At 32.2% G+C, this 17,391-nt stretch overlaps 1 protein-coding gene across 5 annotated transcripts in view; it reads left to right on the top strand.

Annotated features, from left to right (window-relative positions):
• The window catches only part of snd1 (staphylococcal nuclease and tudor domain containing 1), a 297,588-nt gene that overhangs the window by 24,614 nt on the left and 255,583 nt on the right, over nucleotides 1-17,391 (top strand). For all 5 annotated transcript variants that reach the window (XR_015481791.1, XR_015481792.1, NM_182865.3 and 2 more), the window contains exons 8-9: nucleotides 3,500-3,606; nucleotides 4,521-4,611. Coding sequence is in view for 2 of the 5 variants with exons in the window: in NM_182865.3 (NP_878285.3) it covers nucleotides 3,500-3,606; nucleotides 4,521-4,611 (198 nt within the window). In the remaining 3 variants the exon portion in view is untranslated. The remainder of the gene's footprint in view (nucleotides 1-3,499; nucleotides 3,607-4,520; nucleotides 4,612-17,391) is intronic.

The following is a 17,391-nucleotide window of genomic DNA, read 5'->3' as shown; positions in this document are numbered from 1 at the left end:
ATCATATCAAAAAGCATGAAAGGAAGAGGGAACACGACACAAATTGTGAGTTTGCATATAATCTCTGAGAGCGCTCAAGAAAATTTGTGTGTGAGCAGTGCATATTTGAGAGCGAGAGAAAATTTGAGAACTCGCAATCAGTTTTGTCCACAAACAGAGGAAATCCGTGCACGAGCATCACACAAGGTAGAGAGCAAAGCTCTTCAACGTTATGTGAAGAAAACAAATTTATTGTTTGTATGAAGTAGCCTACTTCATTAACAATATGTGCTACCATTTTAGCACACACGAGATTCAATTGACAAAATTCCAATTTCACTCAATTTAACTTTGCAGCATATACAGGAGTTGGTCTACTGCTACCACATTGAGGTTATGTAATTTTGGTTAATCACAAGTTGATCACCGAAGACATAATATAGCACAACTAAACTTAATGAATTAGACAGCAGGAGACCTGCAATTTCTGTGTGATGTGAGGCAAAATGGAGTCTTTTTTTGGTGGAACTCGTTCTTGTGCATTATGCTGTGGAGACGAGACGCAGCACTGTTCAGTACTTTTTCAGAAAATTGCATTTGTATTTTTATATATCTGAGCAATGTTCTTTCATAAAAAAAGGTTTGTTTAATTAATACAGATCTTACAACCATACCTAATCTGTATATATTTTATTTTTCTGTTAAAAAGACTCGAAAAGACTCGAAAATCAAACTGCAGGACTTTGGACTTGACTTGAGACTTGTTGCCTTTGACTCGGGACTTGACTCGGGACTTGCCTGTCTTGACTCGGGACTTGACTCGGGACTTGAGGGCAATGAATTGAGACTTACTTGTGACTTGCCAAACAATGACTTGGTCCCACCTCTGATAAACACTATGTACATAGTACTTATTTTTGATGCAAATACATACTTATAATGACTTAAAATATTTCATAAATTTTTGTTTAAAATGGTTTTCAATAAAGCACAATTAGACAAATTTGTGCCTAAATATCACTCATTTAATATTATATGATTATAAAGTATTAAATCAATATCCAAACTTATTGATATTATGAAAAATAAAACAAAAAACACTATACACTCGATTGCTACTAAATGTCATTGGTGAAATATTCATAATAACAGGGACTCTTATTTGGTGTTTATTGATATGATTGTCTTTTTTTTTTTTAATGTAGCTTAAATTTTATGCTTCTAAGTATAATGAATTTGGGTTTAAGTTTCTTTAGTATAACTTACAGTGATGACCAAAAACCACAGTGAAAGTTATTTATATATGTGTATATACACGCATGCAGTTGAAGGCAAAAATATTATCCTCCTATAAAATTTTTATGCTTTTTTAAAAAAAATAATTGCCCAAGTGATGTTTTACATTTTTGCAGTAAATGTGTGTGTATATATATTTGTTCTGTAGCCAATCGAAAAATAATTTCTTAAGGGGGCTTATAATATTAAACAAAACAAATCAGCTTTTATTCCAGCCAAACTAAAAAATTTTTTTTACTGAGATTAAAAAAATAAATAAATAATATATATATATATATTTTAATCTCAGTAAAAAATTTTTTTTAGTTTGGCTGGAATAAAAGCTGATTTGTTTTGTTTAATATTATAAGCCCCCTTAAGAAATTATTTCTCGATTGGCTACAGAACAAATCACTGTTCTCCAATGACTTGCCTAATTAACCTGCCTTGCCTTGCACTTTAAGCTAAATACTAGTATCCTGTAAAATATTATGTACGGTCATCATGGCAAAGTAAAATAATTGGTTAATAGAATTTAGTTCTGAAATCTATTTGGTTTAAAAAAAAAAAAAGTATTTTAAAAATCTTCGTTAAACAGCATTTGTGATTTCATATAGTTTTCCCTTTGATTTTTTTTTTTTTTTTGTTTAAAAAAAAAACATACCTTTTTCTAAATGTCATATCTAATTGCATTCAAAGTTTTTAGCCATCATAGAAATGTAACTTTTAGCTCACAGACTGCAGTGACTGTCAAAACTAATTAAAGGAAAAGATGCACTCCTGGAGCAATTATTCAAGACAAGTGAACACTGAGTTCCAGCATTAAGAACTAAGCGTTACGAGCTGTACAACAGAATAAAAATAGATCACCAATGTAAATATCATTCAACTGAACTTATAGAAATTGACCAAAATACTAGTACTTTTGGCATCTGTAGTGTGAATAATGCCGTAAACGCTTAGGCCGCATTCAGTAATTCAACCGTACACTAATATACTGTGCAAGTTTTTTTGTTGAACAGGCCTGTTGATGGTAAATTAAATTCTTTATTAAATATAATTAATCGACAGTGAAACATCAGTTGTGTAGGTATAAAGCCTCATGTCATAGTCATTGTTGATTTATGTCAAACACAATGTGTTACCTTTCACACAATATGATTTTGCTTAATCAAAATGATGCACATTAACCTTAGTGCTGTTTGATAATGCCAGTCCTATGAAATATGCTTTATTTATTTATTTATTGATTGATTTATTGATTTATTTATTTTCTCCCCAATTTATTTATATTTTTGTATTGATTTTTTTAAGACTAAACTCCATTTTGATGTTTAAATAAATTTGAGTAATCAAAAACCTTGCTTTTATTTTTCAATATAATTGAAGATTATTCAAGAGTTTTCAGAGAGATCAGTTCATTTTTAACAAAAATATTTTTTAGAAACTCCATGAAATATAAAATATAAATTGGTTCCATAAAATAAAGTTTTTAATAATAATCATAATAATGATAAAAATTAATAATGACATTATTTATTAAATAATGTCATTAATATAAATTTATGAAGTAGCAATAACAACAACAACAGTAGTAGTAGTAGTAGTAGTCACTGTTAATTTTAGTAGCAGTAGCATTTCGAAGTGATATTTTACCTTTTTTTATTTTTCATTTGTTATATTTTTTTTAATTAAAGTTGAAATAAATTTAATTAATTCCTCAACTAAAATTTTATAATTATTATCATCATCATCATCATCATCATCACCACCACTAACTGTTTTTATTATTATTATTATTAGTAGTAGTAGTAGTAGTAGCATTGTTTCAAGCAGCTATGCATTTTATTGGTTTTAATAATATAATTCTTTAAATTCTTTGTTGTTACTGGTTATTCTATAAATAAGCTAATAATACTTGAAAAATTGTACAAACAATTTAAAGGTACTCATTGATATTTTCAAAATTATTAGTTACCAGCTGATAATAATACAATCAAAAGTTTCGAAAAATGATCCAAAATCTTTCAGAAACCATTATTATCATAGTAATAATAATAATAATAATAATAATAATAATAATAATAATTATTATTTATTATTATTTATTATCATTTTATCATAATATTATCATCAAAGTTGCACAAATTTTAACCTTAGAAAAAGTTTTTCAGCGCACTTTCTGCCTTTCCCCTTTTTTACCCCATTCTTTGCTAACAAAATGTTTGTGTGTGGGTCATTACAGAACGGAAACATCACGGAGCTGCTGCTGAAGGAGGGCTTTGCTCGCTGTGTTGACTGGTCCATGGCTGTTTACACTCAGGGTGCAGAGAAGCTCAGAGCAGCAGAGCGGTCAGTATTTCACAGTCAGACACTTGTTCAAATACATTGCTGGATCAGACAATTCAGAGTAGGGCTGTGCAATGTGTCTATATATCATATAAACAAAATATATAAAAATCTGTTTCATATGCTCTACCCTTGATTTAGTGTCCCAAAATACGTTGTTTATTGTAATACTTTTTCATAATGTACGTGAGTGCAATATTACAAGCCAGTCAGAAACATGAATAACAGCATCTTAGAATTATCTCTTTAATCCATAATATTTTGTTTAGTTTTGTAAATTAGTTTTTGTATTTCATTAATATTTAATATTTCTACATAAATGTTAGCACTAAAGTTCTAAATAAAATGAGAAATATGATCACATACACTCAAACTAAATGATTTTGCTGCTTGTTCAAGCTGCCTATTTAAAATGAGTTAAAACGACACAATTTTTTTATGGAACAACTTTATTGTTTTACGTTTAAGCCACTTACATTTGTTAAGATGGCATAATTAATTTGTGTTGGGACAACCAGCATGAATTGTGTGTTTTTTTTTTACTGTGCACGAACTAATAGATTTGAATATATGCTTCAAAACAATCCTATTTATGTGCTCAGTGTATCTAAACTATTAAATCGATTAAATTTACAGAAATCATACAATATCATCATCTATATCATAGTATTTTTATCTATCAGCCATACATTAGACTCTCTTAAACTGCGATTCACGTTTCAGCACAAAAGTTTACAAAACACAGCCATTCAAAACACAGGCCACGATCTTCACCCGCTGATTTAATGAAGCATTAAACACAATCACAAGCAAATATGATTGGAGCACATGAGTTTGTGTTTTTAATTTTATTGTGCACATATGCAGTTTTTCATTTTGGTGAAATGCCGTCTTTCGCTCTCTTTAAAACCCTGCAGATCAGCAAAAGAGCGTAAAGTGAGAATTTGGAAGGACTATGTTGCTCCCACAGCCAATCTGGACCAGAAGGACAGACAGTTTGTTGCAAAGGTGAGTGTTTGGTTGAAAGTTTCAGATTAAAGCACACCACAGAACAGAGAAGCAAAAGTCAGTGACGTGATGCTTTTTTCGACTCAGATATTGATTGAAATTATTATTTTAATACAATGACACATTATGATTAGGATGTACATTAGAATGAATGTCCCTATATTGAATAAATTCTGTTGCTACTTCTGTTAGGTTGCTTTCACACCTGCCTTATTTAGTCAATTGAATCGCACTAGAGTTTGTTTCCCCTTTTGGTACGGTTCGTTTGGGCAAGTGAGAATGCAGCAATCGCACTCGAGTGCGCACCAGAAGCGGACCAAATAAGCGTACCGAGACCTGCTTGAAGAGGTGGTCTCGGTATGCTTTCAAACGAACCCTGGAGCGGTTCGTTTGTGGTGAGAATATGATGCGTACTAAAACAGGTCCAACTGCAAAAAGTACTGCGAGTTTTGGACTAATTCAGCTGCCGTAGGCCGATGCGCTGTGCATTATGGGATAGGGAGGAAAAATATTTGTTGACCGCGCTTTACCAACAGGATAGAAATGGGAAAACATTACCTGATGGATCGTTGGTAATATTTCCGCGAGATAACCATGTTGCAGTTTAGGTAAATTAATTCACGGCTCCTCATAAAGTGACGAGCGATGCATTAAACACTATCTTCCAGCTGCGGCCGCGCTTCATTTTCATAATGTATAGTTTGTCTAAAGCAGGGGTACAATCAGCCAGCGCAGTCGTCCCTCCAGAGTAATAAGTTTTGTTTACCTGCGGGAGTTCACTGGCATTTTCCCGCACATGAATTCTGACCAATCAATAAGCAGTTTAGGAAATATATTTAACAACATCTGGCCAATGAGAGATGTGGATTTTGTCAGATGACTGCATTTTGGTTCGTTTCAACTGGTTCAGACCAAAGCCAGCAGTGTGGTGTGAAAACGACCCAAAGACGGCAGAGAATGCAACAATGTATCATTTATTGTGCTTGGTCCGGACCAAATGAAGCGATTTACAGATGTGAAAGCACCCTTAGACATCAAAGACCAATTTGACATTTTAATTTCAAAGCAAGTAATGTTAAAAATGTATGTTATCATTATAATTTAATGTTGTTGTTGTTATTATTATTATGTAATCATAAAAAGTAACTCAGTGATGTTTTAACATTCAGTTATACTCACAGAAATGCAAATATTAATTTTCAAGAACTGCTTATTTTAATACTGATCTTTATGAATGTGTCATTGATCTTTTAGTTTAGCTTTCTATAAATGTTCTGTTATTGCTATATATTACTTCATAGCGTTTAAATCATGAAACTGACATCATTCCGATTTATTTTAAAGCAAATGAAACCAACTTGAATGCAAATAATCAATTCTATTTTAAATAAAATCAACGTTCCCACGCTTCTTGAAAGTGCTTAAAAGCACTTGAATTGAATACGTCACATGCTGTATAAGGTATATTTCACCCAAAAATGTTATTTTTGTCTTCATATAATGATGTGAGCTGACCATGAGCTGTGTGTTTATTTTAGAGAGAATGCTTTCGCCAGCTAATGTGGTCGAGTTTAGTAAACAGAACTTTAGCAGTAATGGCATGAGCGCACTGAAAGTGAAACCAAAAGTACACCCTTTTAAATGATCATATCACGTTAGAGTTATGATTACGACAAGGATTTAATATGTTTTTTTCTTTCATAATGTTGTTGATGAGAATAATTGATTGACAGTGTTAGTATAACTAGCCTATATAACTTGAATATAATGCATAATGAGGGAATCTGACGATGACAAACATCACTTCATGACTCACTTCATTTTAGTGAAAAAAAGGTCTAATAATTTTATCAATGACAGAAAACAAGTTTTTTTCTCAAACAAAATAATTCAACTTCAGAGTTATGAATAGTTGTTTTCTGATGTCATCACTTTGTGCATTAGCGACCAGGACAAATTTAGTTTGTTTATTCAAGTCCAGCTTTCCAAGTCTATACAAAATGTAGCTTTTTAAACAACAGTAGACCTACACATCCTGTAGTCCCAATATTTTTGTGGTTTTACCATATATTTGAGAAATAACAATAATAGCCTACTCGCATTTATTGACACCTTTATTTTACATCTACAGAATCATGAGAAAATCATGATCTTGAATTTAAGCAAAAAAAATAAAAAAAATAAAACGATTTTCATTTTAGCCTGAATCATGCATCCTGATATGACAACAAATGTCAGCGTCATCTATGCAATATCAGACACCACCCGTGAGAACAGCACACTTATTGTTGTTAATGCAGTATCGTTCATCTCATTTAGGCAGTGCATGCAGGGCCGGTGGGCGCATACAGATATCTTTTTTTTTTATTTGTTAGTTTTGATTACTGTTGATTTCAAATGCGATAAATCGGTTAATATAAAACTTGTAGCAGCGGAGCACATAATTGGTGTGTGCAACTAAATTTCGGCTGGTGTGCCTAGTACCTAGTAAAGTTAGGAGCACCGGTGTTACAAAGTAAAAAGGTCAAATTTGAGCCCTGTTTTTTATTTGTTTATAATTTTGCAGTGAACTATTAGACCTCTAATTTCTACTGTTGTAGTTCAGAAATCTTTAAAAACATTTTTAATGGTCACTGAAACCTGTTGATTTGGAATCAGCTGTTTGCCGCTCTGGTCATACTCTTGATGTCCAAACACAGTCCTGTTTCCCTTAGAACATCTGAAAATAACATAAGAAGTCGACAGAGTTCATATCAATGCTTTCACACCAGCACAACTCAACAATTCTTACCAGCTGAATCCCAACATAACAATGGCCGTCGCTTCTTCAAAACTCCTTCTGAAGAATCTCTTAAAAGCGCTGACTGCACTTGACACGCTTGTCTCCCAGACGCCTTGTTCTCTATTGTGTCTGTCAGCGAGACGGGCCTTTCGGGTCTCAGGTGTTTCATTTGATTTTGCATACTGTGTCGAGTCAGCCTTGGGTCGTCTCAACGCTTCTGTTCAGCTACAGCCTTCAAGCTCTCCTGCTAAATAACAGCTGAAGACCTGCTTTGGTGTCCTCGGCCTACAATACACAAGGCAATGATAAGTTAGAAGGTCTCCATTTACTCACAGCGAGTTTGAAAAACATCTGAACGGCGGTTTGTTGTTGCCGAACAGCACGTTTAGTTGAGCGTTTTAGTTACGTGATTACAAGATGGCAGATAACTAAAATCGTATCGGGGTAGTTCACTCAAAAATAAGAACTTACTTGCCGATTACTCAAATGATTCCAAAGTGTTTGTGAAGTTCTTTCTTTTGTTGAACACAGGATAAGATATTTTGAAGAATAATATTACAGAATATATTTTTTCACCATTCATAGGTTTTACACTGATGTATATATTACAATTTTGAATTTACAACAATTTAATAGTTGCAAAACTAAAATGAAATACCAAATGAATTCTTTGATAACTGGAAAAGAATATTTGAACCAGTTTACAATATACTAATCTTTGTTTTAGGCTTTATTGTTGATAATGGTCAAGAATGTTGGACCATTATTAACTTTTTAGCATACAGTAGAGGACACACTAGTCAGATAGTAATGTGTATATTGTGGAGTGGGCTAAATAAAAAATATATATATAAAAAAAAAAAACTTCAGTATTTTTTAGTATGTGTACTTTTTTTGCTTTTATGCTTTCCATAATAAAAATATATATTTGTAGAGCAACCCATGTTCTCTTGTCATAACATTTTAATACACTATAATAGAAAGAACTGTCTGAGATATGTTAATTACGACAATTTAGATTCAGCCTGTGAATTGGATCTCATTATGCTGATAAACTTGGCTATGGCTGCAGTTTCATGTTATTTGGTAGTTTTTTTTTTCTTTCTTTTTGCCGTAACTGCTGATAAAACAAGTTACCACCTAACTATAAATAATAATATTAAACGATAACAAAAAAAAAAACTTTAATAAAAATGATAATAAAAAACAACAATAATAATAATAAGAATAAACAACTATTTATTATTATTATTGTTGTTATTGTTATTATGACACTACTACTACTACTAATGATAATTATCCTATTAATCCTATTAATATATAGAAACAAAAAAATAAACTATTGTAGAATTAGAATAAAACGCAATTATAATAATAATTCTATGTTATCATACGGTTTTTCGGATTAATTTGAGTTACATAATTGACAATTTAGATTCAGCTGTAAATGGATCACATTATACTGATAAAACCTGGCTATAACTGCAGTTTCATGTCATATTTGGTAGTTTTTTTTTTCTTTTTGCGGTAACCGCTGATAAAACCACATCAGTGAACTTTGTTAACTTAAACGGCTGCGGCTTAATTGATATGTTGACATTGTTCGCTCTCTCTCGCAAGTCAGCAGCTGTGCTTTTGCAGAAAGTTTCTTCATTCTCCTTAAAGTAAGGATGTTTCACTGAACTTCAAGACCTTTAAAATATTCATATTTGGCCTTTGGTTATGTAAAGGTGTTGCACTGCAATCTGCTTACAGAATTAGTTTCAAAAATCCGCAGACACAAAAGTGTGTTTTTGCCTGAGTCAGAAAATACCAGAAGTGAAGAATAAAACATTTATACGAGCTTTAGCTTGCCTCAGATCTCTCTGAGCCGGGAGAGAAAGAAGATATACTTTGAAATTTTGTGCGCGCGTGCATGTGTGTGTGTGTAGGGTGTGTGAGACTCAACAGAAAAAACTACTGACAAAGGCAGAATGGCAAGTATTTGTAAGCTCTTTTTATGTCCTGGCATATAGGTTTGGCTGTTGTAATTGGTTTGCTTTTCTGGTCCTTTATTTGTATAATATTATAACAGATAATACTCTGTTGTTGTTGTTCTTGTTGTTTTTATCACTAATAAATATATATTAATATTAATATAATAATGATGATGATGATGATGATAATAATAATAATAATAATAAACCATAACAAAAACAATAAACAATAAAAAATAATAAAACACTAATAATAACTAACAACAACAACAATAATAATAATAATAATAATAATAATGATAATGATAATAATATAAACTGTAACAAAAAATAATAAACTATAATACGAGTAACAATTACAGTTAATAATAATAATAATAATAATAATAATTATAAACTATAACAATAATAAACTATAAGAATAAGAATAAAAACAATAATAATACTTAACAATAATAATAATAATATTACTGTAAACAATCAAAAATAATAAACTAATAAAATAAGAAAAAGTAATAAACAATAACAAAATAATAAACTATAATAGAGTAAGAAAAAATTTACAATAACAAAAATAAAAACTATAGAAGAATACTAACAAAAATAAATAAATAAATAAATAAATAAATAAATAAATAGTAATACTATTAAGTGTATATTGTTGGGCAGTTTCATGTTTATTTGTGTTCAAAGTTAAATAAGCAAGCACTTTTCTCCAATTTCATTAGGTGTCGCATATGTTTTGGATGTGTATTATTATATTACCATGGTACTCTTTCCTAATCGAAGTTGGCTCTTATGTCAATTGAATAGTGTACAGTACTGTCTTTTAAAATAACATTTACATTTTTTTAAAATAGCATTTAAATATCCATTCATTTACTTATTTATTGTATTTATTTTTATTTTTAGCAAGGATGCATTAGTTTGCAAAGTGACAGACAATAGGTTTGCCTTAAAGTTTTAAAATGGATTAAGTACTATTAAAATGCATGCAATTATGTAATGAAAACATGAAATGGTACATTTTTACTCTGCGAAAGTACATAAGACTTCCTAATAATATGAATAAAATCGATGACCATAAAGTGCTGAAAGTACCCTATACTTTAACCAAAGTTATGCTTTCTTTAATTTGTTTCACATTGACGTTAAACATGTACCAATATGGAATAATTAGCAAAACTCCAGTACATATAATACACAGTGGAAATTCAATTATATGCGTATTCAAAATCATTTTTACCAAAATCTTCAAGTATTTTTCTCCTGCCTTCTAGTGTGCTTTTGCTGTAGTTCCAATGGTAGTCTTTAGGTGGCAGTGGCTCCCTGTGGTGTTCATTGGTCTGCAGTATCAGAGTGAGTCATGGATCTGAGCTTTAGATCCCTGTTGGCAGCTTGCGGTGAAGTGCCTTGCATGTGTGCCTGCTAATGAAACGGCACAATGTTCTGCTCACTGTTCCCAGATCTGCTCAGCCACACGACCACATAGACAAATACACCACTGATTTGCATTGGCGACCTTGTTGATTTGAAACAGTGTGTGTCTAGGAGTGCACAAGCACACACACCTACATGGAGATCCATATCACTCAGCCCAATATTTCTGATGATCTGCTTAAGGCAATACACTGCAGTTAAAATGGTTTATTCCTGTAAATGTTAATTGTGAGATTTTTGAGAGTTTTGGATTGTTCTTAGTGTTTGTTAATGTGCACATTTTATCAGTTTGAGTCTGTAGGTTTCATCTGATAATATAATGACTTTTTTTTATGTTATGTTTATTGGATGTGTAAGTTATGTTTTGTTTTGTCATTTGGTGTTATTATGTGATTGTAATAGTGGGACCCCCTTGAAAACGAGATGGTACATCTCAAGGGGTTTATCCCAGTGAATAAATATCAATATTTTTGTTTGTGCCCGTCCACTACTCCACTACCAACTGTGCGATGATGATTTGTTTCGCTCTGTGGAAAATAAGGGTTTAATTAATGCTTTACTGTAATGTATCACAAACATCTGTCATATATTTGCTCATTTTTTAATAGGTCATAATTTTAAAGATTATGTCTTGAGCATCTGCTTTCCTTTTTCCATTATGAAAACATTTATTTGTTCAGAATGAGACTTTGAGAATGAGAATTTGCATAGCTTTTATTAAACGTGACTTGTTCTGTGATATAATGAATGCCATTACAATCCGTTTAATTTATTTATTTGTTTGCATATTTTGAGATTTTTTTCATATTCTAAATAAAACTAAAGGATTTAGAAATCGAACATTCTTTCTACCCCAATTTAATAGAGCACTAGAAAGGCTAAAGAACTTAATTCTTATACGTGCTTAATATTTGAAGCCTAGTGCTATGCTTCTCGCCATGTATTGTAGACATCTTTTCTAAAACACACAGTATAGTGTAAAAGCATGTTTATTACTAAGAAAACCAAAACAACCAAACAAAATTATATTTTAGTTGAACCCGTCACATACAGCACCATTGCATGAGATACACTTATGGCCCGTTCCCACTGAGTGGTGCGGTGTGGGTCACCTTTATCAGGCTTGCATTTCCACTGCCAAAAAAGCACAACAAAGTTTCGGTCGATGTTATTCTCGATCGAGGAAATGTCAAAGTAAAGCTGTACGAGTCGTTCGCATATCATATGAGAAGCACCTCTCACAAAACAGAGGCTTCATACACATAAATACTTGTGTATAAATGTTCATTACTAACCTTTCTTTGAACATGATTTCATTATAACTGCAGATCAATGAATGGCCTACTTTAACGTCTGCAATTATATAAAATAAATAAATAAATACAACATGTAAAAACGCATACATACAGTCTCCGATATGTTACCAATTACAGATAAGCTACATGCACCATACATTTAGTCCTTATTTGGGGTCAAAAACAACACGCAACATATAGCCCACAGTAACCTCTCATCTGTACTTTTAATCTTTGCTAGCAGCAACCTCTTGTTTGAAAGTAATTCCATCCTCCCAAGTATATAAAAGTCCAAAAGGTGATGGTATTAATCAAACTGCAGTTTGTTCATGCTTAAATAGCTGAAACGATCATTTGCTCTGTTTTTTCTGGCTTCTCCTTTGTTTTTTCACGCATCACTTTTGCGTTTGTCCGTTTCTAAAAGGATCCTCCTTTGTTTTCATTCTGCTGCTTGTGCACAGGCTAGTGGCGTATTTCTGTAAACCAATAGCGTTCAGCTGCGCTTCCGGCTCCGCCCTTTTGGTACCCTTTTGTTGTGTTAGGTACCCTTTCGGAAGAGTACCCAAAATGTGGTACGGTACTGTTCGCTTTTTGGTACCTTTTGACAGTGGATACGGCCGTAAAACAGACCACACTGTTCAGCGAAAATGGGCCAATACAGTATTGTCCTATCTAGTATTGTGAAAAGTCAAAGCTGAAAATTGCGTGTTGATGTTTTAGCTGACAAAGTCAGGTAAAAGCGCCATCCAGAGGTAAAAAGGCACATTTACTGCCATGACGGCAAGGACAACGGCAGAGGGAACATATTGAAGTTTTAACATCTGTATATATCTCCAGTGTAGCAGTATTTACATGCACCAAACTAACTTTTAATCAGATCTGATTCTATTTTAAAGTATTTTATTGTACTTTTTTTTTCCTGGCTGTTCACAATGTTTTCTGAGTTATGGAGTGATAGAAAAACCCAAATGTCCTCTGTAAAAATGTTTAATTGTAAAATGACAAATTAAATCAATATTTTAAATCCAATTTCATGCATAGTGTTCAGATTTTTTTTTGCTTTAAATGTATGCAAATAAGTGCGTATTAAATTAAACAATCACTCATTTGCTTATTTAACTCCATTTAAATACTCATTTGGGAAAACCTGGAGTGTCACTGGGGGTTATTACAAGACCTTTAAACTTTTATGACAAACAAACATAAATTAAATAAGTTATATTGTAATCAATGTAAATGAAGTAAACGTTTATGGTTTCTCACCCCATAAATGCTTAAGCATGTCATTTTTCGAAAACGTGTAAACCGGGAAAGTATGGTAACAAGTTCTGTTTTTTTTAACCTATTCACCTGCAGTCTTGCTTTGATTTTTGCATTCAAAACCCGAAGATTTGTAAGTCTGCTGTGTAATTCTGCTCATTCTCCTCTCTTTCTCTTTATGTGATTCTGAAAACTATAGTTTAGTCTTCATTTGCTCCGATCTGATAGTATTTGTTTTTTTCTGAGGCATTTCTCTGCTGTTCAGGTTTGATTATGTCTGATCCATTACCCAGACCCGTACAAATGCCTGTCATCTTCCACATCACTGACTCCTCTATTAAATAATGGGGGCTGATGATCATGTAAGATGTCTTGGGATATAATATACTCCGATGTGATTCTGAACATCAGAGCTTCTGTGACATTTGTCGTTTTGAGCAGATGGTCCACACACATACAATTCATGGCAACTGTACATGTACATCTACAGTGTAATGAAACATGATTCTGTCACAAAATCTGGATTCATAGGTGGCAGATGCCAGTTTTAGCCTCGGGAGCCTCTTCAAATCACTTGCATTTTGTTTGATACTTTCCTAAGTGATTCTAAATAAAATGTTTTTTTTGTTTTTTTACCTTTAGACTCGGGTAAAAAAAGTTATTTGTTTTGTTAAGTGGTATATAAATACAACAGACCAGGAACTTTAATATGCCATTTTTTTTTTTTTTTTTACATTTCTTTTATTTGTTTTATATATGATGCTTAACAAGCTCAAGATGAGTGGTGATTGAAGAGCTGCACAATTTTGCCATGAATGTTATATCACTTGAATAAATAAATAAAGCTGTCTTTAAATAAATTACAAATTTTTTCTTTAAATAAATAAATAAATAAATAAATATTTCTTTAAATAAATAAAGCCCTCAATAAATAAATAAATCAATAAATAAAGCTATCTACAAAAAATAAAGCTCTTTGAATAGTTGTCTTTAAATAAATAAATATCCATATCCATAAATAAATAAATAAAGCCTTGTACAAATAAGTAAATGAATAAATCTATATAAATAAATAAAATGATCTAAATAAAGATATATATATATATATATATATATATATATATATATATATATATATACACACACACACACACACACACACACACACACACACACACATAAAGCTATCTAAATAAACAAATAGGTAAAAAAATAAAAAAATAAACAAATAAAGCTATTTATGAATAAAATTATAGTTAGATAGATCCATGTATGGTGTATTTTTCAAACTATGTTATATTTTAATAATAATTCAAGGCATTTTAGAAACTCGTGTTTAAAAGCCATTGTCTCCATTTTTTTTTAAATAATAATTGAATATAAAAGGTAACAACTCTTTCTCTTTGTTGGCGGCATATCTGTGTTGGTTATATATTTATTTATTTTTTGTAGTAGTAGTAGATCTGTTGCTAAACAAATGCTCTGTCACACTTCTAAGTGCTTGATTTAATCCCCTTCCTGTCCCTTTTCTTCTAACGCAAATGATGGACCGTTCCCGCCCTCTCTTTCTCTCAGCTCCTTTGTGTTCTCCGTCGGCTCGCTTTCATTGTCTTGCATGAGTGAAATGGTGCAGTAATGGTGGTAGGATGAGAGGAGGGCTGTTCTTTTGAGAACGGAGAGTAGGAGAAGCGTTTTGTTTGCAGCTGTTTGCTTTGGTAGCGCAGGGTACAGTAACGTTTCTCTGGCAACAAGTGAATCTTTCCTGTGTTTAAAGTGGAGCAGTGACTTAGTGGCCACCTCTTGTTTTTTTTTTATTCAACACCTACTCGTAAGACATGAGGCCTAAATATTAGATGGGTACCGAACCATTAACTGTCACAAATAGCAATGATTCTGTCTCCTTGGTTCTAAGGGGCCTGACGGAGATCAGATTCTGAAAAATACTTGCATTTTATGGTATTGAGGATTCATAAATATTAGGCTGGTTGTAACCTATTGCACGAAAAAACCCTTTTAAAGGTTAATTATCTGTTGAAAGTGTACAAATGGAGATCTGATTGCTATAGGTGGGGGATCTTAAATGGCATGAACTTAAAGGTCTGCTGAAGTGGAGCCCTTAATTTCAAATAATTTGAAAGAATTGATATCGGCACTGCAAGACTGATCTGATATAATATTTCATTGTAGTAAATAAAATCTAATATGTGATAAATGTGTACCAAAACAATAAATGTCGCAAATGGCATCAGTTTCTATCTCCTTGGTTCTAAGGGACCCTATGGAGATCAGGTTATGTCTGCTTATGTTAAAGTCTTCATTCCATGGGTATAAAGAATAAAAGTTGAATTTGGTTATGCTCCTTTAGATGTTGTTGTTGTTGTTTCTGTGTTCCAAGTGGTTCCTGGTGGCAACTTATTTTTCCCAACACCTACTCATTCGTCATGAAGGCTGAATATTAGGCTGGCTGATAAACATTGCACGAACAAACCCGTTTAAAGGTTAAGAATCTGTTGATGGTGTACAAATGGAGATCTGGTTGCTGCAGGTGACAGATCTCAAACTTAAAGTGGAACCCTCAATTTCAATTATTTCAGTGATGTTGGCATTGCAAGTCTGAATTGATATCATATTTATATTTCGTAAATAGAAGCTAGTATGTGTTAAATGTGTACCAAAAAATTAAATGTCACAAATAGCTTCAGTTCTGTTTTCGTGGTTCTTAGGGATGCAATGGAGACCAGGTAATGATTGCTTCTGTAAGATTTAGAGTAGAGTATCGAGAAGAAAGACTTAATTGGGTTACGCTTGTTTTTTCTCCCTTGTTGATGTCCTGTGTTCCAAGTGGAGCAGTGACTTCTTGTTCTCTTTCCAACATCTACTCACTCAAATCGAGGCCTGAATATTAGCATAGCTAGTAAATATTGGACGAATAAACCAGTCTGAAATATATCAAAAAACATTTATGGTCATGAAACTCTGTTGATTGTGGGAAGTTTGAGTCTGAATAGTTTCTTTTGAAGTTGTAATTTTTTTTTAGTGCTGTTCAAATGTAGAGTGGATTGTTGTAGGTATGGCATTACAAATAGGATTAATGTAAGGGTCCTGTAAATGTAAAGGAAGTGTCTTTAAATGTGCAATTTTCTAGATATTTAATTTCAAATGTAAGGGTAGGTCTTATTGATATGCTCTTCAACTTTTTAAGAATAGCCAAAAGAGCCTGGTGATTGTGGATCTTTATTTGAGACAGTGAATGTGTATGCTTTATTTTTCTTCAAAATGGGAATTTTGTCATTGTTTTGGAGCACAATAGCTTACAGAAATATTTTTAGGGGGACTTCAAAAAGTACTATGGAACTGTTGCTTTTTAGAGTTTACAATCAAACATTTTGAAAACCTACTAGTTGTTTTTTGTCCTTAAACAATTAATTGTCAGTTAACAATGTATATCAGCATGAGTCTCGCACAAAGTTTCAAATATGTACACCAAGATATAATAAAAAATATATTTGAATGATTTTAGGTTGTGTTGGAAAGTGATCAAAATCCAACATCCTAAACCAACGTCATATTGATGTCAAAAACTGACATTTATTCGTCAGGTATGGCAACCAAAATCCAACATCTGATAGATTTCATAGTAGTAATGTCCTCAGCATTGAACTGTAACATCATTGGATGTTGATATTTGGCTGATTTTAGGTTGTATTGGAAACTTACCCAAATGTAATGTCGAGCCAACAACTTAAACCAGTTTCACATTGACATCAAATACTGATATTGATTCATCAGGTTTGGCAACCAAAATCCAACGTCTATGTGGACGTTACCACTATGAGGTCTATCATTGTCAAACTATAACATCATTAGACGTTGATTTTAGGTTGTACGTTGGTTTGATGTTGGATTCTGATGTCAACATAATTTTCCAATTCCAAACGAAATGCAACGTTCCTATGATGTTGGGGTACAACATCATATTGATATATTATTTATATCATATAATATGTTCAAAGGGGGACATTTAAAA

This window comes from Danio rerio, chromosome 4, assembly GCF_052040795.2.
Source record: "Danio rerio strain M-AB ecotype USA chromosome 4, GRCz13ab, whole genome shotgun sequence".
Classification (NCBI taxonomy): domain Eukaryota; kingdom Metazoa; phylum Chordata; class Actinopteri; order Cypriniformes; family Danionidae; genus Danio; species Danio rerio.
Note: the sequence above shows the minus strand (reverse complement) of the source record. Positions and strands in the feature narration are given on the sequence as shown.